Genomic DNA, 25,794 nt, shown 5'->3' on the forward strand with positions numbered 1-25,794 from the left:
TATAAAAAAAAAAAATTCAACCAAAACCCTATAAAGAAATGCCCACTGCATACAAACGTTAACATTGCGACTTTCTGAGTGACAGCTCGTCACGATATGGCCGAAATATTACCAATGTGACGTTATAATTTATATATTGCTCATTCACTCACTCACTCACCAAACAACCTATGCCGGTCGTGAGAGAAGACTAAATAGAGATGACTTGGTTGAATGCAGTCTTTGTATCCTAACTGATATGAATCAACCAATTCAGCGAGCCTGTCCACCCGATCCCGTTAGCCGCCTCTAACGACAAGCATAGTGGCTTTTTAGGACAAGCATGGGCTGCTAAATTAAAAGATCTATTCTACCCCGGATCTTCACGGGTCTCATCTAAGACGCAATTCGCTGTTCAGAGTTGCCTCCCTTAAGTACGCCAGAAATCTTTGAATCCCGGTTCGCCCCGATAATGTGTCTAGGTTTGTCAGCACCATACCCGTGCTCGTTGGTTTCACCGAAGTGGTAAACGTCTGAGACCTGCATCACTTCAGGCTTTCCTCCTGATACGCCGTTATATAACTGGAATACTGTTAAAAGCGGCGTTAAACCCAACTCACTCACTCACAGACTCGTACTATGATAACATTCAACATATTTGCGTTCAAATGACGGTACAATTGACATAACGGAGAGATATACGTGCATAATATGGGTAGGATGGGGCACGTGCAAGTACAGTTACGTCACGATAACTGCAGTGCCCTCAGCGCATCACCAGACCCTTGTATATCCGGGGTAGAATCTTAGGGGTAGGTCTTCAGCAACCCAAACTTGACGTAAAAGGCGACTTACGGGATTAAGTAGGCTCGCTGAGTTGGTTGATGTATGTGATCGTATCCCAATTGCGTGGATCGATGGTAATGATATCAATCACTGGATTGTCAGGTCCAGTCTAGATTAGTGAGTGAGTGAGTGAGTGAGTTTGGTTTAACGCCGCTTTAACAGTTTTCCAGTTATATCACGGCGTGTCAGCTTAATGTGGGAGGAAAGCCCGAAGTGATGCAGGTCTCAGACGTTTACCACTTCGGTGAAACCCACGAGCACGGGTATGGTGCTGACAAACCTAGAAATATAATCGTGGCGAACCGGGATTCAAACCCACAATCATATGTTTCTGGCGTGCCCAAGGGACGCAACTCTGCACAGTGAATCGCGGCGCCTTAGACGACTGGGCCACCCGTGCCACCTCCAGTCTAGATTAATAACAGTCCGCATTCACAATCAATGATGGCTGGAATATTGCCGAGTACGACTCTAAACAAAAAACGCGAGCGAGCACGCACGCACACTGGTGCCCCCACATCACTTACTCGCTCTTTTACTAACTCACTGATGGGTTGGCCCAGTGCAGATCGTCCCGGGTTCGATTCCCCGTATGATCGATTTGAAGTGTGTAACTATACAAATACAGTCAACGTATAATTGTCATGCGTTGAAATGACAACCACTCCGATGATAATTGTTTGTTTGTTTGTTGTTTAACGCCACACTCAGCAATATTCCAGCTATATGACGGCGGTCAGGAAATAATCGAGTCTGGTTAAGACAATCCAGTGATTGACATCATGAACATCGATCCACGCAGGTTGGATACGATGACGTGCATCAACCAAATTAGCGAACCTGACAACTAGATCCCGTTTGTCGCCTCTTACGACAAGCATGGTCGCCTTTTAAAGCACGCACTAATTAATAGTAAACGTTTTGTACAAGGCTATATTTGTTTATTTATTGTTTTCCGCGGTCAGCCCTATATCACAGTGGTATGTACATATTCCACCTAGGGCCAAATGAACAGGTGGTTGTGGGGATTCGATAAAAAACAGTTTACAAAAGCCCCGTTCCTGACCACCAGTCTCATTAGGGACCTATTTTGGACCTAGCGCTGAGGACCTATTGTGATCCACAGGATCCACAAAACAAAAGGTCCAACCTTACGCTGGACCGCTTCCGTGGTCTTGTGGTAGAGCGTCCGCCCGGAGGGCGGAAGGTCCGGGGCTCGATCCCCGGTCGCGTCATACCAAAAGACGTTAAAAGATGGTACTTGTTGTTACCCTGTCTGGCGCTCGGCATTAAGGGGCTAAAACAAGGACTGGTCGGCTCGGAGTCAGTATACTGTGTCTGAGTGGGGTATTCATGTTAAACTGCGGCATGGTATCTCAGTGAGCTAGCACTATAAATCGGCATCAGTCCGGACAAGTACAAGCAGCCACACAAACACACACACGTGCATGCACGTCGCTATATACGTGCAATAATCTTGGACGCGACGTTAAACCCCACCTCACTCACGCTAATGCCACATGACTTCCCGGGCAATAATGTGGAGGTTTAAATTTCATTTCAAGCCCAAAACTGTCCCTCATTCTGCCACGTCGTTCACTGCCGACATGTAAATATTTGTGCCTCGTCTGACAGGCGCTACCGCTCTGAGTGGGAAGAAGTGCCGGTAAGCTTGAACCCATGGGAGAGTTGGGTTACATAGACTGGCGGCAAGTCTCCCTCACCAGATCCCGTATTACAGGGCTGTGGAAATACGGGCCGCCCCAGCTCAACATCTGTCTCCAGAACTCTCACGCCGACTTCTTGAGATTTTTTCAATGTTCTGTACTTTTTAATATCAAAATACATTTAGTGTTTGTCAGAAGAGTTAGTTACATTCTTAATCAATTCTTCGATTAAATTGTTTGTTTACGTAGACGAAATTATATGACAATAGTGTCATTGTCAAACCCTTCAGTTCAATTCTAATTGATCCAGACTGCACAATATCGGGGGAAATCATCATTACATCTCTGGGTTTTTTGGTACCGTTAACGAAGGCGAAAACATTGCATTAGTGTGTCACATCATGTATGACGAACAATACCCAATACATTACTAAAAATACAACATCTGGCCGATTCAAATGACGGGGATTGCTACTTGTAACAACCTGTAAATACCTCCCATGGTCGGCGAGACGCCGTTTATGCATTTCGGATCGAAGTGCGAGGGGGTTAAGAAAATTAGAACTTGACATTGAATTAATGTACAAGCTTTTCAACTACTGCTGTATACAAAATAAGATCTAGGGAAGCTACATCTTTCTCAAAATCTAAGATCAGAGTAAGATTGAAAATGAACTTCATCTTCAACAGTATCACAATTACAGAATTTACAAAATCGTTCTTTAAGTGGAAATTTTTATGAAATTTTTGTTTAAGTATTTTTAACAAGCCTATTTCGTAAAACTGCTTTCTTAGTTATGTTTTTTTTTTAAATCGACGTTTGTAGGTATGTGGGGTAGACTGTCTGATGAAGGCGGTGCTTTCTCGCGTGATCAAATTCCGACCCTCCTTGTTGTTATTGTTAGACATCGGGGAATTCGTAATTCTACATCCAAACACACATAACTCTGACCTTAATCTCGCCTGGCCGGTTCACAAACCAGGTTACAGTGTTCCTCAGCCGGCATTCGTCACCACTCGCCCCTTTCCGTAACCTGCAAGAAGACTCGTCCCCCTATCGATAAATGTTATGTGCGAAAATACGACAAAATAATCAGAATGCGCGTATGGTTTCAAGTTCTTCGTCAAAGAATCCCTCAGAAATAATTTTTGATTTTACATGTCTTGCATCTAAAAATATACCCAAGACACAGTTAAATGTGTTCAATCATTCTGTATAATTCTGCATGTCCAGCTGTGCTTTCAATTGCATCTAAAATATGTTTAATATATGGGGAAATATATGTGAACCATTACGCAACGAGTTGACAATTGTTTCAGGTCTGCCCGTTTGTGCTAAGACGGAACCCGGTCGCCGAAAATGGCCATGAGAGGGGCACGAGTCGCCAGTCGGCTTGTCCCGGAATAGCACGAGTTGGTCACGGTTGCTTCAGCCGGCAGTGTTTAGTTCAAGATCTGTCACGGTCACAAACCAGGTTACAGTTATGTTACCTGTCACGCCAGGCTAGGCGCGCAGGTATACAACTGAGTCGGATTTGTCTATATGTTCACACATTTATATAACACAGATGCGTGACACTAGATCATGAAACACGGGCCTAGATAGAGCGTACCCGGGGTAGAATAGGCCTTCAGCATCCGATGCTTGCTGTAAAAGGCGACTGTGCTTGTCGTAAGAGGTTGGTTGGTTTGTTGTTTTACGCCGCACTCAGCAATATTCCAGCTATATGACGGCGGTCTGTAAATAATCGAGTATGGTTAAGACAATCCAGTGATTAATGTCATGAACATCGATCCACGCCACTTGGATCGATGACATGCATCAACCAAATTAGCGAGCCTGACAACTAGTTCCCGTTAGTCGCCTTTTACGACAAGCATTGTCGCCTTTTAAAGCTCGCACTAATTAATAGTAAACGTTTTGTACAAGGCTTTATTTGTCTATTTGTTGTTTTACGCGGTCAGCCCTATATCACAGTGGTACGTACATATTCCACCTAGGGCCAAATGAACAGGTGGTTGTGGGGATTCGATAAAAAACAGTTTACAAAAGCCCCGTTCCTGACCACCAGTCTCATTAGGGACCTATTTTGGACCTAGCGCTGAGGACCTATTGTGATCCAATTCTGTGACTGACAACATGAGCATCGATCCACCCAGTTGGGATACAATGACATGCATCAACCAAGTCACCGAGCCTGACCACCCGATCCCGTTAGTCGCTTTTTACGACAAGCATGGGTTGCTGAAGACCTATTCCATCCCGGTATCTTCATGAGTCTGTCGTAAGAGGCGACTAACGGGGTCGTATCCTAATTGCGTAGATCGATGCTCATGATGGCAATAACTGGAGTGTCTGGTCCACGCTCGAATATTCACAGACCGCCGTCATACAGCTGGATATTGCTGAGTGTGGCGTTAAACAACAAACAAACAATGAAACGAAATTGTGGGTTTGAAAATCAGTGCTCGTTATATATACCACGCTGAATATGTCTTGATAACGCGAAGGGCTATCACATTAACACTGTCAGGTAGCCTTCTCGTTAATGAGGGCTCCAGTGAAGTATAGTTTTACGCCGCGTCTAAGCAGTTTGTAATATGCGAATGCTGACTGTTCCGTCAAAAATCCATAGTATAGCAGTTAAGCGAACCCTATTGTGAATGAATGACTAGATACCGTACACCTCATGGGGATGTCTCATAAACAATTATGCCCAAATTCGATACCAAGTGTTTGAAAGGTTATGGAAAGAAATCAAAACCATATAGAAAATTCATATGGGTATATTTCATCAGAGCAATCTTTTAACATCATAGGTACAATCATCCATGACAATGAAACGTGCAGACGGACCGACGGGTCGGGTCAACAATGAAAGTCACAGACCTAACACATGACGAGGCAAGTGTGTAACATGTCAGAATACTCGTCATAATGTCACGTTGATATCGGGTTAACAACCCTGAACATTAATAAACGGCAGAACACGTCGACGTGCGATGACGTCCAACGTCGGATGACGTTGGGGGTAATGCGTTGTCATTCGGCAAGGAGGCATTGTTCCAGTTGCAGGCGGTTGACCGGAGCCACTGGGCGACATCTGATGTGGCGATCGAGGTGGTCCCAGAAATGTTTAATGGGGTTCATGTCCGGCGAGTATGACGGCCATGGTAAAACCTAAATGTTCGCGTTCTTAAGGAAGTTCTGCGTCAACCATGCCGTATGCGGCGTCGCATTGTCGTGCTGGGGCTGTTGCTGGATGAATGGCTCCGCAGCTGGACGCAACACTTCGGGTTACCGTGAATAACCACGAGCCTTGTTTTAAAGTCACCGCAGATTCCCCCCAGACCGTTACCCCTCCGCCTCCAAATGCCCGGACTTGTTGAATGCAGTTCGGCCACAGGAACTCGTTTTTGGTCAGTAAATAAAAATATATACCCCCTATATGTTAGTAGACATAGGGGGTATATATTTTTATTTACTGACCCATAACGAGTTCCTGTGAGTTCGGCGCTAAACATTCACCAAATCTTCTGTGAACACGTTGCAGATCTTACTTCCTGAAGAGACAGAGTCTGATGTCAGTGGAGAACATAACAAGTGCCCAGTCACACAGTTGCCAACCCATAATAGGCTTACGACAATCGTAGCGCTATTGTGATCGTAACTCCCATACTTTAACAGAGGCTCACGACAATCGTTGCGCTAAGGCGATCGTAACTCCCACATTTTAACAAAGGCTTACGACAATCGTAGCGCTATTGTGATCGTAACTCCCATATTTTAACAAAGGCTCACCACAATCGTAGCGCTATTGTGATCGTAAATCCCATATTTCAACAAAGGCTCACGACAATCGTAGCGCTATTGTGATCGTAACTCCCATATTTTAACAAAGGCTTACGACAATCGTAGCGCTATTGTGATCGTAACTCCCATATTTTAACAAAGGCTTACGACAATCGTAGCGCTATTGTGATCGTAACTCCCATATTTTAACAAAGGCTCACGACAATCGTAGCGCTATTGTGATCGTAACTCCCATATTTTAACAAAGGCTCACGACAATCGTAGCGCTATTGTGATCGTAACTCCCATATTTTAACAAAGGCTCACGACAATCGTAGCGCTATTGTGATCGTAACTCCCATATTTTAACAAAGGCTCACGACAATCGTAGCGCTATTGTGATCGTAACTCCCATATTTTAACAAAGGCTCACCACAATCGTAGCGCTATTGTGATCGTAACTCCCATATTTTAACAAAGGCTTACGACAATCGTAGCGCTATTGTGATCGTAACTCCCATATTTTAACAAAGGCTCACGACAATCGTAGCGCTATTGTGATCGTAACTCCCATATCTTAACAAAGGCTTACGACAATCGTAGCGCTATTGTGATCGTAACTCCCATATTTTAACAAAGGCTTACGACAATCGTAGCGCTATTGTGATCGTAACTCCCATATTTTAACAAAGGCTCACGACAATCGTAGCGCTATTGTGATCGTAACTCCCATATTTTAACAAAGGCTCACGACAATCGTAGCGCTATTGTGATCGTAACTCGCATATTTTAACAAAGGCTTACGACAATCGTAGCGCTATTGTGATCGTAACTCCCATATTTTAACAAAGGCTCACGACAATCGTAGCGCTATTGTGATCGTAACTCCCATACTTTAACAAAGGCTTACGACAATAGTTGCACTAAGATCGCCTTGTGGGATGAGATCCTGGGTGTTTACGATTTATACCCGTGAGTATTGGACCTGTGAACAGCCTTTATATACACTCTTCACAAAAAGAAACGCACAGGTAGATTTTTAATAAATCTATTGATACAGAGAAGATATGGCATGCGTACTTAATTCATCATCCCAGCTGATGACAAAGTTAGATACAGGTCTCCAAGGTTACTGCAGACCGCCCGCGGCAGAGGCTACCAGACTGCCAACAGTGTTAAATAAACAAATGTATGTACCGTTGTGACAAAGGCTGAAGTTGGGATAACACTAGCAGTAAAGCGTGGCTCATTATATTAATATTGATGTACACACTTCAAAAAAAAGAAACACACAGGTTGATTTTTAGTGAATGTATTGTACCTGATAAAGTCGATATATTTAATTTAATATCATAGATACAAATATGAAGTTTTGGAGCTCGATAGTCACATGTTGTCTTTATACAATGTCATTGAAAACTGTTGATTGTCATGTCACATGCTAGCGCTAAACTCGGTATCTCGTGTGACCACCCCGGGCAACAATCACGGCTCTGCATCTCCTCGGCACTGACTGGATAAGTGTACGAATTCTGTCCTGCGGGATTCTGCGGGAGTGTCTGCGGCGTGTTCTGACGTTGACGTACACGTCGATCGATTACATCCCAGAGATCTGGAGATCTCGACGGCCAGGGCAAGGCGTTGATGTTGCCATTATGGAGGTTGCCTACCGCGAAACGAGCTGTGTGCGGTGGAGCATTGTCCTGTTGAAATACCTCCCTCTGGCGGTCAATGATGGGAAGAAGGTGAGGTTGAAAAATTTGATTCATGTAGCGATTTGTTGTCAAATTTGCCTGAACCACAACCAAGTCAGATCTCGTCGTGTAGGATATGGCCCCCTACACCATGACACTACCACCACCAAATTTATAGAATTCACGTACACAATGTTTGGCAAAACGCTCATTTCGTCCTATGACGATGTTCCGATCGGCAGCGCTCGGTAGTTTCGGCATTTTCGAACTTGAAATATGTTGACAATTGAATGACAAATTATTGGCTTCTGTTTGCCTTTTTATAGCCACTACCACGAGTTACGAATACCATAACTTGCACGTGCAAATTGCTTTACTGTTTTCCTCCATGATATTTTAAAACAAGTGTGAAAACAAGGCCGTTGAAGACACTGCAAATCGACAATGGCTGCGTTTTGACGCACCGTTTGTCGAATATCAGGCCACCAACATTTTCCAATAAAATATATATCCAATTTATATACAGGATGTTTCGAGTAGTCAGGTTCAATCAACTACATACTACATGTGAGTTTATTTTTTCGAAGAGTGTATATACAAAGCCCAACAATTGGATTCAAATTAATGACCATTTTTGTACATGGTTCAGTGGACGTTTAATTCGAAACGCATAATTCAATAAAATTCAATCAATGTTTATTATATCCCCGCCTACATAGTCTATGTATTGGACAATGCGTGGGTTGTAGGTGAGGTGAAATGGGGTTTAACGTCGCTTTCAAGATCATTGCACTTCTATAGTGTGTGTGTGCGGGTGTGTTCTTGTGTGGCTACTTGTAATAGCCCGGACTATTATAGTGCTAGCCCAGACTTTTATAGTGCTAGCCCACAGAGATACGATGCTGCAGTTGGATACTCCCTCAGACGCAGTATACTGACTACGAGCTACCAGTCCCCGTTTTACCCCGTTAGTGCCGATCGCCAGGCAAGGTAACAACAAGTATCATTTTTCAAAGTGTTTTGGTATGACGGGGCTAGAGGATCAAACGACCGACCTTCCGCTCTCCGGGTCAGACGCTCTATCCATTATACCATGGAGACGGCCAGTAATGTTAAAGTTGCGAGTATCTTGATATAAATATGTCTTAATACTACATGTATTGTTCTTTCAGTTGATGAGGGTACGGGAAGTCTGGTCGTCTATGGCGCTGTCCTTAGTTGCGGGGGGGGGGGGGGGGGGGGGGGGGGGGTTGTTTGATTGTTGTACTGTTGTTTAACGCCGCACTCAACGGTATTCCAGCTATTTGACGGCGTATGTAAATAATCGAGTCTGGATTAGACAATCCAGTGAATGACATCATGAGCATAGATCCACCCAATTGGGACACGATGACATGCATCAACTAAGTCAGCGAGTTTGACCACCCGATCCCGTTAGTGGCCTCTTACGACAAACGTAGTCGCTTTTTTGGGTAAGAAGGGGTTGCTGAAGACCTATTCTAACCTGGATCTCCACGGGTTTGAGTGAGTTGGGTCTAAGGCACCACTTCAGGCTTTCCTCCGACATAAAGCTGTCATGCCGTCATATGACGGTCATATACTAGTCATAGCAGCGGAGAAAGCTGGGTTTGAGGCCGTGTTCAGTATTCAGCTTTATGTGGGAGGAAAGCCCGAAGTGATGCAGGTCTCAGACGTTTACCACTTTTGTGAAACCCTAGAGCACGGGTATGATGCTGACAATCACTGAAGCATGATCGTTGCGAACCGGGATTCGAACCCAGGACCCAATTTTTCTGGCACGCCCAAGGTACGCAACTCTACGCAGCGAATTGCAGCGCCACAGACGACGGCGTGCCCGCCTCCATCACCTTTCGATCTGAAAACTCGACCAGGGGATCTCGCCATTCGTGACCAACTCGTGTTATTCCGGGACAGGTTACGGAAAGGGGCGAGTGGTGACGAATGGGGATCTCGCAAGGGAATCAACATGGCGGATTTTGATTAGTCTCTTGTGAACAAGATTCGAGAGTAGAAACTATTTTTGTGGTGAAACATTACCCCGAACACGAATAGAAACGTTAGGGGACCCTTTTGTTGTAACTAGTGTTATCAAAGCTTTTAACTAAATAGTATCTACGTGTAATGGGACATTTACTAAAAACAGTTGATGAAGGGACTTAAGAAAGACAGGGAAAGAGAATAATATAAAAGTTATACGTATGAACATTATTTAGGGATTGGTCATTTATTATAGGAGGTGGTGTCATCAAAAATGTTTCGCATGTATTATTGGGGAGGGGGGAAATGGGGGACGCTGCACTGTCGATAAACTTATTCTATTATTCACATATTCAAAAATGGGCGACGCCATCAATTAAATAAGTTGCTTTTTTTCCGAGATAAATGAAAACGTTAATAGCGACAGCAACGACAACGATTGGTCAGAAATAATAACACGATATATTTTTCAGGAGCGCCTTCATATTTTCCAATAATATAGGTGCTCAATTATTATTATTTATTTTAAAAAAATTAAAAATGACGTAATGTATTGTGCAGGAAAAGGGTACCTACTTTTAGTCTCCTACAATGAGAATGTATAATTTGTTCCTGTAAATTAAAACGAAATGGTTGCTCCCTTCAGTGAGAACCATCTCACATTCAGAATCTGGGTTTCAAGAACACACTGTCGCTCAAACAGCTGCCAGATTTATGGTCACAGACAGACAGGCTTCATCACACACTGAAACATCATTCTGTGACATGTAGACATTGTGGTCGGGTTTAGTATCGGGGACAAACGACGCTCCCACTGAAATCAGCTCATGGCATTCGGTGGTGTTCATTAAAGGCGGTGAACCTTTATATCCATCAACATCATTTAAGTTCTCCATCTCAGCACGCGGTCATGCATTGATTTGTTTGTTTGTTTGTTTGTTGTTTACCGCCGCACTCAGCAATATTCCAGCTATATGAAAAATGAAAAGAAAATTAAATCAGTGATTTAGAAACATGTTTATTCTTGTACACAACGTGAGTGAGTGAGTGAGTGAGTGAGTGAGTTGGGTTTAACGCCGCTCTTAACAGTATTCCAGTTATATGACGGCGTGTTAGCTTAATGTGGGAGGAAAGCCCGAAGTGATGCAGGTCTCAGACGTTTGCCACTTTGGTGAAACCCACGAGCACGGGTATGGTGCTGACAAACCTAGAAACACAATCGGGGCGAACCGGGATTCGAACCCACAATTATAGGTTTCTGGCGTGCCCAAGGGACGCAACTCTGCACAGTGAATCGCGGCGCCTTAGACGACTGGGCCACCCGTGCCCCCCTCCAGCTATATGACTGCGGTCTGTAAATAAACGTGTCTGGACCAGACAATCCAGTGATCGATGTCATGTGCATCGAAGAGGTGATGGATGGTGATTGGTGACCCAATGAACGTACATCTTTATATATGTAGCAGGGCGTGGAGTCATCCCACAGATGACATCCTTACCTTGTCAGCTTGCTGACGGGGTTAACCTCTTTGGTCATGTGGACAAGGCGTCCGACCTCTGATCAGAAGGTCCGTGGTTCGAATCCCATCACGGGACTCGGAAATTTTATGGCCGCTACATTGGCGCCCAACGTGGGGCTGAGCACGTTCATATCAAATTTGAGCAAAATAAGCCTCAGTACCCTACTATGCGGCCCGGGACGTGCCTTCTGTTGACGGGGGAGTATGTAGCAGGGCGTGGAGTCATCCCACAGATGACATCCTTACCTTGTCAGCTTGCTGACGGGGTTAACCTCTTTGGTCATGTGGACAAGGCGTCCGACCTCTGATCAGAAGGTCCGTGGTTGGAATCCCATCACGGGACTCGGAAATTTTATGGCCGCTACATATATATTGTAATAAAAAGACGGCAAATGCACCTGAAACACGGCGTAAAACTATACTCACTCTCCAGATCCAGATCTAGCGCACTGCCTGTAAACGATGTTCCGCTTCGAATGGCTGATGAGTTGAGTTTGATATTTACCAGAAAAACGTCACTTAAGGTGATTCCGTTGTTAATCTGAAACGGTATCGTTCTCTCTGAATCTCCCCGAGATCCCAGGTTAGAATTGATCCTCGGCAACCTATGCTTGTCGTCAATGGCGATTTAATAGGTCGGTGGGTAGGTTCAGTGACTTGGTTGATTGCGTGTCATCGTTGCTCATGATATCCATCACTGGATTGTCTGGTCCACACTTCATTACTCTATATTTAGCTGGAATGTAGCGGATTGCAGCGTAAAACAACAAACAAGCAAGCACACCATTTCAAATAAATATTTATACCATCTCGTCCTAGACTGAAAGTAGGAACCAGTTAGTTCACCAGAGCCCACTAAAGACCCCCCAGAACTACCTAAACAGTGTAATACGACAACCTTCCCTTTTTCAAGAAATATTCAGCGTGTTATTGATATGAGTGAGTGAGTGAGTGTGGTTTTACGCCGCTTTTTATAGCAATATTCCAGCAATATCACGGCGGGGGACACCAGAAATGGGCTTCACACAATGTACCCCCAAGTCGGAAATCGAACCCGGGTCTTCGGCGTGACGAGCGAACGCTTTAACCACCAGGCTACCCGACCGCCCCGTTATTGATATGAGGTAAATATAAAGGGCTCTGATTTTCAGACCCTCGACAAACAGTAACCCACAATCTATTTTTGTTTGTTTGTTTGTTTAACACTGCTCTCGGCAATATTCCAGCTACATGACTGCAGGACTACCGGGTACCTACAGGACTACCCGGACCCGTGGTTAGAGACGTGATATATTGTTAAATGACAACAACCCACTATCTCAGTGGTTGCTAAAGTTCGCATTTTTCTCTGACGATCAACACATTCTGTTTTACTCGAAAATGTGTGAGTAGAGATAAAGCTTCAGTCAACTTCTGTGTTCGCATGATCTGATCGTTTGATACATGTATCTAGACCGCCTCCGTGGTCTAGTGGTAGAGCGTCCGCCCGTAATGCGGAAGGTCCGGGGTTCGATGCCCGGCCGCGTCATACCAAAAGACGTTAAAAGATGGTATACTTGTTGTTACCCTGTCTGGCGCTCGGCAATAAGGGGCTAAAACAAGGACTGGTTGGCTCCGAGTCAGTATGTTGTGTCTGAGTGGGGTATTCATGTTAAACTGCGGCATGGTATCTCAGTGAGCTAGCACTATAAATCGGCATCAGTCCGGACTATTACAAGCAGCCACATACATGTACATGCACGTCGCTATATAAGTGCAATAATCTTGGACGCGACGTTAAACCCCATTTCATCTCACCTCATATATGTATCTAAATAGTTTTTGCCAGGGCTGCGGTAAATCAATTCCCAATCAATTTCGTTCCTTCTTTGGGTACCTGGGTGGGGTCGGATAATGGGGAGTCGGGAACCTGCATAGAGTCGGGTAATGGGGAGTCGGGAACCTGCATAGAGTCGGGTAATGGGGAGTCGGGAACCTGCATAGAGTCGGGTAATGGGGAGTCGGGTACCCGGGGAGGGTCGGGTAATGGGGAGTCGGGTGTAAATTTGGACTCGTCCCAGCCCATCCATACATTTTTAAGACTCATGTGATATATCATGATCTACATACACTTAGACAATTTTGCAGAAAGGCCGAATTATCTGATAGTGTTGGTTCAACATGTCATTTTCATTATTCCACAAATACCAACCTCACACGTAATGCTAAAACCCAATGAAACAGGCCAGCCCTGACGTCAGGTTTAAGGGACTCGTGGCAATCGCCGACTCGCTGTTTCGTGTTCTGAACAACAAATTTGTATTGCTTGTTTTTTTATCGATATTTTACTGTACATTTATTCTACACTTTCTAATTTAAGACTACGTTTCAACATTCTGTTGAACGATTGACAATAGTCCACCACCTCATATGTTTGATACATACGTTAATTCCGGAGGCCATGTGTCACGCATGACATCCCCCACACATCTCGGCCAACCGCAACAAGTCTAAACACCGATATATATATTCATAGTTAGGGCTTTAAAAACATCCTCATCAGCCCTGATTGGGGTTATTTACAATCCAACTCGCTCTGTGCAACGGGATGTGCCAGGTGTTGCCGGCAGTGATTCGGGCAGTGTGTCCACGAATCTCCGACTGAATCCACGTGGCATGCACGTACGGTACTGCACGTTTTTCATGGGAAATCGACAACGTTCAGCGATTTGACTGACAGGTGGCCTGCAATCCTTCTCACCCTCGTGTTTACGTTTTACCTCTGGTCAGCGATTCAAAAAGGTAAGTGATATGATTTTTTTATAAATTCATTCGTTAAATCTATTTGGTCATTTATTGCTGTGATAATTATGGAGTCTTCTAACGGTATTATTGACAGCGCTGTAATCGTTGCATACCGTGGAATGAGTGAAGAGAGGTAACTGGAGTCATTAGGTAGGACACCCTCCAGTTTATAAACTAGGCTTCGGGTTATATACCATGACCAACTTAAAAAAAACTAAAAATAATTATGAAATCTACAAATGTTTATCCCATGCTTCCGATCAGTTTCTAATTAACTTGGGGAAGGTTATTAGTACAATTGTATTCAAACCAAGTGTTATATTTGGGATAATACTTTCTCAGTAAAGTACAGATTCTTGTACCTTTTCCGGTTGAGTCCCGTCGGGGATTCGAACCCACACGACCAGAGCGAGGCACCTACTGGCCGACAAAGTCAGCGATCCAGCCCACTCAGCCATCCAATGTTTGTATGTATATCAAGACTTAAAGCGAAAATAGATAACTTATTAAAGTGCTCCTTATTCAAGATGACTTTCATTTATTGGAATAATATAGTATATTTAACAACCAACCAAATATTGTTAGGACTCTAATATTTATAGCATACATACATCAAAATGATTTTAAAACATTAAAAACAAATTAAGTGCGGTTGATAAAATAGTGTTATGTGATAACATCGGTTATCGAAAAGAGTGCAACGAATTGGCTGGCGTTAACGCCGCACTCAGCAGTATTTCAGCAATAGGACGGGGGTCTGTAAATAATCGAGTCTGGGCCAGACAATCCAGTGAATGACATCATGAGCATAGATCCACCCAATTGGGATACGATGACAGCGAGTCTGACCACCCGATCCGGTTAGTCGCCTCTTACGACAAGCATAGTCGCTTTTTACGGTAAGAAGGGGTTGCTGAAGATCTATTCTACCCCGGAATGTTCACGGGTCCCACTGTCGTAATTCAGAAAACCAAAAATACATATGAATGACTTTACGATTCATTTATTTTCTCTTGTCAGAGGGGTACACAAAGTACGTAACCTACACAAGCAGTTGTCGGCCTTTCAATTATGTGGAAGCCTCGGCGGCTGAGTGGGTTAGATCGCTGACTTTGTGTGCTGGCGATTAGGTGCCTCACTCTGGCAGTGTGGGTTCGAATCCCGGATCGGACTCAACCTCAAAAAGTGCTAGAATCTGTTCTCTCCTAAGAAAGTGTTATCCAAAAATTCAGCCTTTGTCACAACGGTGCATACATTTGTTTATTTAACACTGTCGGCAGCCTGGTTGCCTCCGCCGCGGGCGGTCTGCAGTAACCTTCGAGATCTTCTCTATATCTTCTCTATATCTTCTCTATATCTTCTCTATAATATGTGATTTATGAGAATAAACCTGACTTACCTTGACTTATAAATATTAATTTGGTTACACGAAAACCTCGATTTGAATTTCACCGCTAAGGAGAGTGCTAAATATGCAAATTCAGCGCTTTTTTTTTTTTGATACATAAATTTAAATCAGTTAACGGTTTGGCTTATTGTGTATGGTAATCTAGTCCTGCTTATCTTATGGATAACCTGTCTGGGATACAAGGGACGTCAGTTGTATTGAAGCACGTGAAGGTCCGGGGTAGACTAGGTCTTCAGCAACCAATGCTTGTTGTAAGAGGCGACTAACGGGACCAGGTGGTCAGCCTCGCTGACTTGGTTGATGCATGTCATCGTATTCCAATTGCGTGGATCGATGCGCATGATGTCAATCACTGGATTGTCTGGTCCAGATTTGATTATTTACAGACCCCCGTCATATAGCTGGAATATTGCTGAGTGTGGCGTTAAACAAACAAACAAACAACCAAAAGCTGTATTAATGTTGTCCAGAATCGAAGAATAAGTGTTTTTCAGCAATCAGCGCTAAAACCCAAGACTAAGGTGTCCGTGGTGACATAAGCGGGTTATCTTCATCAAACCGACACGGAACTAAAAAAAATATATTTCGGGTTTTAAATCAATCAAGAATGCTAACCGCTATTTGCAGATAATGCGTTACTTTCTGAAGCATATTTGTATAAACAACATCTTTAGAAGTTGGAGTACTAAGTAAGGATAAGACATATGGATGAACAACTTCTTTATTACAATTGGGAGCGACGTTTCGGTGGCGGTTCTATCAGTGTTATCAAGCAAGTGATCACCGCAACCAACATAGAACCTACACCGAAACGTCGCTCCCAATTGTAATAAAAAATGTTCATCCTTATATCTTATCCTTTCTTCATATATAATTGCTGTGTTGTGTTTATGATAGACTATATGGCCTGACATTGTTTATATATTATGAATATTTTTACTATCATACATGCATTTTACAAATTGTGACACTTTAATAACATAATTTCCTTAAAAAATCTATTTATTTTCACCCGATGTTGAATTTGGCAAGCAAGACCTTTCAAATTAAGCCAAGAAATTTAGAAAATTAGATTCAGCAAAAAACAAATGAACTTGATAGTATATATACACCATTCAGACATATATTTTATTGACGTCTTACCTCAGTATATTTAAAAGCAGAAGCGATGTTACTCACGGCAAATGCATTAAACTAAATTTCCTGTCGTTTCATCTTACTTGGGTTTTTTTTTTAATGTATAATATGTGTAAGGAAGAGAATATATGGATATCAACTTCTTTATTATGAGGAACACAAAGTTTCGGAGTATATACTTACTCCTTCATCAGGTGATGAGTGAGTGGGTATAGTTTTACGCCGCTTTTAGCGATATTCCAGCAATATCACGGCGGGGGACACCAGAAATGGGCTTCACACATTGTACCCATGTCGGGAATCGAACCCGGGTCTTCGGCGTGACGAGCGAACGCTTTAACCACTAGGCTACCCGACCACCATTCATCAGGTGATGAATGCCATGAGGCAGAGAGCATGTTTGTGTACATGCAAGGACAACAAAATTAATAAGATAACAAGAGGTGGGAAATAACAAAGGGTAGAAGCTAACAAAGGAAGCCAACAGATGGCTAAATGCCAACTAAATGCCTTTCAAAGACCATATAATGTATGTATTCTCGTGGACACAACCCTTGGTATTAAAAAAGTGCAATGTATCGTGAATATTTTTTTTCAGCTTCAACATAGAGTTTGTTACAAAATATGCATGGATGTGAAATGTTGTACTACGCCTATAAGTTTTTACCACGTTCTCACCTCTGCACCGAGACTAACATGTTGTTCCAGAAACCTATTTATCTTATTTAATAATATATATGTACCAAATAAATAGAAAAATCCAAAAGGAGCCAAAATAATACATGAAATGGACAATCAATCAAGACTTGATTAAGATTCACATTTCAATGCATTCTCTAGGGTATGACTTATTATGTATAAGCTTATTGTTACCAGATGTTTTCCTTGCCTCCCTTTTTTCATCAGTCTGAAGCATAATTACTTTTTTAAAGAATATCAAATTCGGGGACACTTTATTTTTTGCGATAAAATCCCCCTCCCTCCGAATATCAAAGAACGCTCCCTTATCAATTGTTTTTTCTATCTTTATTTGTTGTTTTACGCCGCACTCAGCAATATTCCAGCCATATGACGGCGGTCCTTAACAGTTCATTATACCAGATAAAATATATTAATATTTTTTTTAATTAAAAAAATAACAGTACGACTCCCTCGGTCAGTCTTTTTATGACGTCACGCATATGTGCTAGTAGCAGTGCAGATATCCGATTCAAGCGGAATAAAGCCGCAGGCTGTAATTCCCGGCAAATGAGGCCACGCTGTGCTTCACGATATGCACGGGCTGTCAATCACAGCATCAGACAAGTGCGTGTTTCATTATTGAAACTGATAGCTGTATGAACGTTAAACAGGTGCGCGGCTAATAATGTCGCCTGTTACTTAATCCCGAATATCACGTGGTGTTGCGCTTTTGTGGCCGTGACAGTCACTGATATCCACATCTGCCTGAATCTGCAACTAACAGCTTTATATTTAGGCCTGTAAACACAAGGCAACACGCGCCAAGTCACAGCTGGGTCACGGCTTATCTGCACTTGTCAGTAAAGGCATGGCCAATGTTATGTTTACGACTTTTCCGTTGGAAGATATACTTGAGCCTAGAAAACCAGAGACAGAACTTAAGCCGATTTATCTAGATCTAGGTTTAAAAACACCAATCAAAACGTATATAGTTGTCTGAAAAAAGGTAATTTCGGAACACCGTTATATATCCATACGGGCAGAGACCATATAATAGATTATTATTATATGGTCTCTGATGCGGGGTTTTAAATTGGTTAAGATTCTGAGACGGTGAATAATTTCGTTCTAAAAAATGTCAAGATTCGCTCCAATATTGGTAATGACATCAATTTCAAATACAAATGCTGTCATAAAATTCCTCGATGCCATGTTACGTTTGCAAAATCCTTGATTATTTGAAATCCATTTAAATTTATCTTATTACCAATTGGATAATTTCAAGCATGGGGTACAAAAACTGTTAATGTTTTTGGTAAAGTTCGTTACAAGATACGGGCAGTTGGGCGGATTCAGATTCACACACACACACACACACAAACACACACCACCACCACCACCACCACACAAACTTTAAAACCAAATGTAGTGTGTTGTAGACGGTAGAATTAAAAGAGAGTGGAGTCAGAGAGTCAATATGTACACCGATGATGAAATGTCACATGACTCGTGTGTGAAATCACTTTTAATAATCCCATTACCAGTTACCTCCCTTACACCACTCTTTGTGACCGGATCCTGTCTTTTTTATCGATTCCATATGTGCGATTGCTGCGCACCCGTATACCGTATATAACACCAGAATTTGTCGGAATGAAAACTCCAAACATGACAATCATATCATCTGTATTCATTGATAGGGAGCGGTGGCCACTGCAAGGAGTCTTCGCTGAACTGCGCTGCAGACGACGTTCGCCTAAAAGCATGGCGAACTGACACTGGTGTGAGGTGAAGCGGTTGTTTACATATCCCAAGCCGGGGGCTTTGAGCGTTCTGAGCTGTCAATATGTCGTCGAAAAAGATTATCAATGTCGGATCACGCAAGAGCAAGGTAAGACTGGTGTTCATATTTTTTTTATATTGATGTCGTGACCTCAGAATTTGTCCGGTGAGAACATGGTACTGACGGTGTCCGGTCTGACCTACTGTGGTTCCCTGATTGTGTTGTGCTATTCATCTGTCGGTAAAATGCCATGTCACGTTTGTGTACGCGTATGCACCCGGACTCAAGCAAGTGACCTTGTTTCTGTGAGAATCAATGATAAAAAAGCACGCATGTCGTGAGACGAAGATCCGACTCATACGAACTTAGTTGGTTTAGACGTTTCGTGGAGTTACTCTTTGAACATGTTTAATATTCATGGAAACAAGCAGTTACATTTAAATTGAAATGTAGCCCCATTGGGATGGCAGATTGAGAACGTGAACCCCTCGAAATCTAGACTTGCTCCATTTAAGGCTATGGCATGACAGTGACGGCTGGGCGGTAGGGAAAATAATATGGTACAGGGACTGAGAGGCAGACTACAAGTCCAATGTATTAGGTATTGAAAATGTTTTTATCAAGGTGTTGTCCACTAGATATCGCCTACATCCATACACTTTCAGCCCATAGATCTACATGCATTGTCAAGCGACTGTGATCAGCGTTTATCAGTAGTCTACCCTAGTCAGTACCAGCTAGTCTACATACTGCTAGTGGGATGAGTCCACATTTACTACCCGGATACCCACCACCCTTTTACCCGACCCTACCTGTAGATATTAAGAGATAGGTACAAACTGTCCGATTTGGAAAAGTTTGACCATAGTCCTGGCAAAATGTATTCAGATACATGTGTAAAAGGATCCGGTCATGCATACACTGAAGTTTACTACATGAAGTTTTATCTTTATTCAAACATATAATAGTTAGAAGGAATGGGTGGATTGTCAGAAAGAAATGGGAACGTTAGTGACTTCTAGTGTAACCATTGAGTTTCAGGTAATTTTGGTCATTGTTTCACGTGACTAACCACGGGACCGGGTAGTCCTATGGGTACCCGAGTCCTACTCAGGACCCACCCGACCTGAGTACCCGAGGTAGCCGTCCCAGCCCAAACAGCTAGTCTACATAAAGATCTATGTACAGTTTATCAATATTAGTCCACAGTACACTGCTAGTCTACATACTGTTAATGAGTAGTCAGGACCCACCCGACCCGAGTACCCGAGTTAGCCCTGTATGAGCAAATTCCACGATGCGCGAGGCGTTTCATGGTAAATTACTCACGTAGGCACTGTCTTCATCACCTGATGAACGTCAACAAATGGACACTTCATTTCGGTGAACTGACATATTATGAAAGCACTTGAAATTTATTCATAATGATATTGATATCTTTAATTGTATTCTATATATTATCACACGATACATATACATGAGCTCATGTCCTACAAATCATACTTATACTTATTTACCATGATGGCTCAACTGTAATTAATCCCTTAATTAACTATAGTGTTGTAGACAAGCCATTATATATTCAAGGTGGTACAATATCATTAGTGCAGGAACTATTCCACACCTTCAAATATCCAGTGACGGCCTCCGTGGTCTAGTGGTAGATTGTCCCCCCGGAGAGCGGAAGGTCCAGGTTTCGATCCCCGGCCGCATCATACCAAAAGACGTTAAAAGATGGTACCTTGTCTGGCGCTCGGCATTTAGGGGCTACAACAAGGACTGGATGCGGCGTTAAACCCCATTTCACCTCACCTCAGATATCCAGTGATCGCCTATCCGCAGCATGTTGAGAATTCAGTACCACAAACTTTTCATACATGTCACAACGCCCTATGACATAAGTGAGTGAGTGAGTGAGGTTGGTTTAACGCCGCTTTTAACAGTGTTCCAGTTATATCATGGCGTGTCAGCTTAATGTGGGAGGAAAGCCCGAAGTGATGCATGTCCCAGACGTTTACCACTTCGGTGAAACCCACGAGCGTGGGTAATGTGCTGACAAACCGAAACAAGCTGGTCATGCATACACTGAAGTTGACTTAAGTTATATCTTTATTCAACCGTATGAAAAGTCAGAAGGAATGGGTGCATAGTCAGAAAGAAATGCGAACATTTGTGACTTGTGGTGTAACCATAGAGTTCTAGATAATTTTTATCATTAAACTATATATCACACGACTAACCACGGGTCCGGGTAGTCCTGTGGGTACACGGGTCCTACTCAGTACCCACCTGACTCGGGTACCCCAGTTACTTGTCCCAACCCTAATATTCATGAATCTTAACAACATTGTTATGGGCCAACGACAGGTCTCAGTAATAAATCCATAAACCTCAATGAAGTGTGTTGCAGCCAAGGTTTATGTAAGGAAGAGTATGTTTCATCATGTAGATGAGTGAAAAAGACTTTATCCATCAAATCAAGAACAGTTACAAAAAGGATAGAATTGCAACACATCCATGGTCTTATCTTTCAGTACAGCCTTGGAGCAAAGCCAGCTGGTCCTTTAAATGTATCACTTTATGTGGGCATGTAGGCCAGTGTTACCGTCTTTGTCGTAATAAGGGCCCAGGGCGCTCTCAAAATTAGAAATAGGGGTCTCTTTTTAGAATATTATTTTGGTGAAAAAAAACAGAGTTGAAAGATAAATATCGTTTTTTATGCTGAAATATTTATGTACGACAGATATGTTTTTCCATAATTTTATTGCCCATAATTAAGGGTGCATATAACACATGAGAGTGTATTATACGCGAATAAATAAGTCTTGTGTACATTGATCAATCAGAAGGGATGCTGATTGGGATTGTTGACTAGCCAATATCTCAGCAAATGTCAGCGTGGGCGCTTATTAGAGCGGGGCGCTTATTACGTCGAATACGGTAATTCTGGTTGCTAGGGCTGTTACGATTCACCCACGTATTCAGTGAATCGAACGGAATCCCTTCATAAATTGAATTTGTTATTCATGGTCACTAGAATCGAATATTTACACACAAAAATTCCAGTTATATCGCGGCCCGTCAGCTTAATATGGGAGGAAAGCCCAAAGTGATGGGTAGTGCTGACAAACCTAGAAACATTATCGGGGCGAACCGGGATTCGAACCCATAATCATAGGTTTCCGGTGTGCCCAAGGGACGCAACTCTGTAGTGCGAATTGCGGCGCCTTAGACGCCTGGACCAACCGTGCCCCCACTTCCATAAGAACTTATTATATGCATGCGTAGATTTCTTCAAGGAAACTCTCTTACATATTTAATTTGACAGTAATACAGTCCCTGGTCATTGTCGCATTTGAGCAGATACTAGTACCTGGATAAGGTGCAGTATATAAATGTATAATATGATAATTATTATTAACACTGTCAACATGGTCAAATAATTTATTTTTTATTGTTCACTGAATATTATAAATAATACATCAACTGCCGACTTAATGTATTTGTGAAGAAATATTCGGAATTAGTTAACTGTTATTTGTGTTATGTATCGTGTTCGTCTCCTATTGTATTCGTTGCTGCCCTCCTGGGGTATTGTGTTGCATGAAATACTGCTTCACTGCAGAAATGCATATGTGGGCAGTCTGAGCCAAAACGTTTGAGATGGCCAGAACTTGGCATCATTTTCAGTATTTATTTTTTTTTTCAGAGTTTTGTGATATTATGTGAATTACCGTATTCAACGTGATAAGCGCCCAGGGTGCTCTCAAAATTAGGAATAGGGGTCTGTTATTAAAATATTATTTTGGTGAAAAAAACAGAGTTGAAAGATAAATTTTGTGGTTTATGCTGGCAGCCTGAAATGTTTATGTACGACAGATATATTTTTCCAGAATTAAATTGCCCATAATTAAGGGTGCATAAAACACACGAGTGCGTATTATACGTGAATAAATAAGTCTTGTGAACATTGATCAGTTGGAAGGGGTTCTAATTGGGATTGTTCACTTGCCAATATCTTAGCAAATATCACCGTGGGCGCTTATTGGAGCGGGGCGCTTATTACGTCATTACAGTAATATTAGTTGAGCTTGCAAGACTAGACTCGGCCTTTGGACCAGTGGCAACAGCGACTGTGTAGACAGTATCATACCTGTTTTGCTTACCTCTGTTATATTTAACTTTCAGCTTGCTCTTATCCAGACAAACCTGATAATTGACAAACTCAAGGACATAAACCCAGATCTGAAATTTGAAGTCGGTGAGTTGCATTTACTTCATTGAAGGCGTTTGTTGTAAGAGGCATGGATTGTGTGGTCAAGACTTGATTATTTTACAGGCCGTCATAGTATGGTTTGAATATTGCAATCTTCAACTAGTCATGTTTGTCGTAAGAGGCGTGGATTGTGTGGTCAAGACTTGATTATTTTACAGGCCGTCATCATATGGTTTGAATATTGCAATCTTCAATTAGTCGTGTTTGTCGTAAGAGGCGTGGATTGTGTGGTCAAGACTCGATTATTTTACAGGACGTCATCATATGGCTTGAATATTGCAATCTTCAACTAGTCATGTTTGTCGTAAGAGGCTTGGATTGTGTGGTCAAGACTTGATTATTTTACAGACCGTCATCATATGGCTTGAATATTGCAATCTTCAATTAGTCATGTTTGTCGTAAGAGGCGTGGATTGTGTGGTCAAGACTCGATTTTTTTACAGGCCGTCATCATATGGCTTGAATATTGCAATCTTCAACAAGTCATGTTTGTCGTAAGAGGCGTGGATTGTGTGGTCAAGACTCGATTATTCTACAGGCCGTCATCATATGGCTTGAATATTGCAATCTTCAATTAGTCATGTTTGTCGTAAGAGGCGTGGATTGTGTGGTCAAGACTCGATTTTTTTTACAGGCCGTCATCATATGGCTTGAATATTGCAATCTTCAACAAGTCATGTTTGTCGTAAGAGGCGTGGATTGTATGGTCAAGACTCGATTATTCTACCATGTCTACAGGCCGTCATCATATGGCTTGAATATTACAATCTGCAACTAGTCATGTTTGTCGTAAGAGGCGTGGATTGTGTGGTCAAGACTCGATTATTCTACAGGCCCTCATCATATGGCTTGAATATTGCAATCTTCAACAAGTCATGTTTGTTGCAAGAGGCGTGGATTGTGTGGTCAAGACTCGATTATTTTACAGGCCGTCATCATATGGCTTGAATATTGCAATCTTCAACAAGTCATGTTTGTTGCAAGAGGCGTGGATTGTGTGGTCAAGACTCAATTATTTTACAGGCCGTCATCATATGGCTTGAATATTGCAATCTTCAACAAGTCATGTTTGTTGCAAGAGGTGTGGATTGTGTGGTCAAGACTCGATTATTTTACAGGCCGTCATCATATGGCTTGAATATTGCTAAGTTGCCTAGTTACATAGCTCACTCACTCACTCACTCACTGTGACCACATTTTGTAGTTGGTAATAACTTCCTTGGGTGCTTAGAAAATTATTGTCAAGGGGAGCCCTCACTAAATACATACTATACACATGTTAAATTTTCAGAGATCGTGAAATTATGACATTTTTGTAATAGTTACCAGACTCTTGCGCCTTCTAAACTGCTGTTTCCTGTACAAATGTTGGAATATTGCTGAGTGAGGTGTTAAAAAACAAATAAATGCAGCATATGATATTATGTCACTGTGTTTAAAGTGTTTTTTTATTACATTTATTGCTTTTTCAGTTTCCATGACAACAGTTGGAGATAGGATTCTAGATTCAGCTTTATCAAAGGTAAGCGGTCTCTTATCATCAGTGTTTGAAACTTCTGTGTAGATCTCTGACATTATCTACATTTTCTAATGATGTGTAAAAGGTGTGTTAATAAACAACTTTGCTAAAATCTAAGCAAATGTATGTACCGTATTTGACGTAAAAAGCGCCTCGCCCACGGCGATATTTGCTAATATATTGGCTAGTGAACAATCCCAATTAGCATCCCTTCCGATTGATCAATGTACACAGGACTTATATATTCGTGTATAATACGTATGTTATATGCATTCTTAATTATGGGAAATTAAATTTTTGAAAAAATATATCTGTCATATATAAACATTTCAGGCTGTCAGCATAAACCACGAAATTTACGATCTTTCAACCAAAATACTATGATCTTTTCACCAAAATAATATTGTAATAAGAGCCCCCTATTTCTAACTTTGAGAGCCCCTGGGCGCTTATTATGTCGAATACGGAAGCTTGTTTTCATAACTCTTGCAAAGTTTTCAGCTTTGAAAGTAAACTTGTTATTCATAACCGTTGAGACACCATGCAGTGTTTTCACTTACCTCCCACTGTTCCTGATTGCCTTCGCATGTATATCGCTAAAAGAGTACAGTCTTGAACGAGACGTTGCGCCCAATTTAACATATGTTATACATGATCATAAAGATAGCGTACTCTATGTTCACTCCCCTCCCACTGTTCCCAGCCACTT

General features: G+C 42.2%; 1 protein-coding gene across 2 annotated transcripts in view; it reads left to right on the forward strand.

The window, feature by feature from the left end:
• The first annotated feature begins 14,202 nt into the window (after positions 1-14,202).
• Positions 14,203-25,794, forward strand: part of LOC139458148 (porphobilinogen deaminase-like) — a 35,674-nt gene continuing 24,082 nt past the window's right edge. Inside the window, exons 1-4 of one of the 2 annotated variants that reach the window (XM_071239466.1) lie at positions 14,203-14,278; positions 19,208-19,398; positions 23,479-23,551; positions 25,039-25,088. In XM_071239466.1, the coding sequence (XP_071095567.1) occupies positions 19,354-19,398; positions 23,479-23,551; positions 25,039-25,088 (168 nt within the window). In that variant the 5' untranslated portion in view covers positions 14,203-14,278; positions 19,208-19,353. The remainder of the gene's footprint in view (positions 14,279-19,207; positions 19,399-23,478; positions 23,552-25,038; positions 25,089-25,794) is intronic. The other variant, XM_071239467.1, reaches the window with a different exon arrangement.

This window comes from Haliotis cracherodii, unplaced genomic scaffold (genome assembly GCF_022045235.1).
Source record: "Haliotis cracherodii isolate W230 unplaced genomic scaffold, xgHalCrac1.p SCAF_12, whole genome shotgun sequence".
Classification (NCBI taxonomy): domain Eukaryota; kingdom Metazoa; phylum Mollusca; class Gastropoda; order Lepetellida; family Haliotidae; genus Haliotis; species Haliotis cracherodii.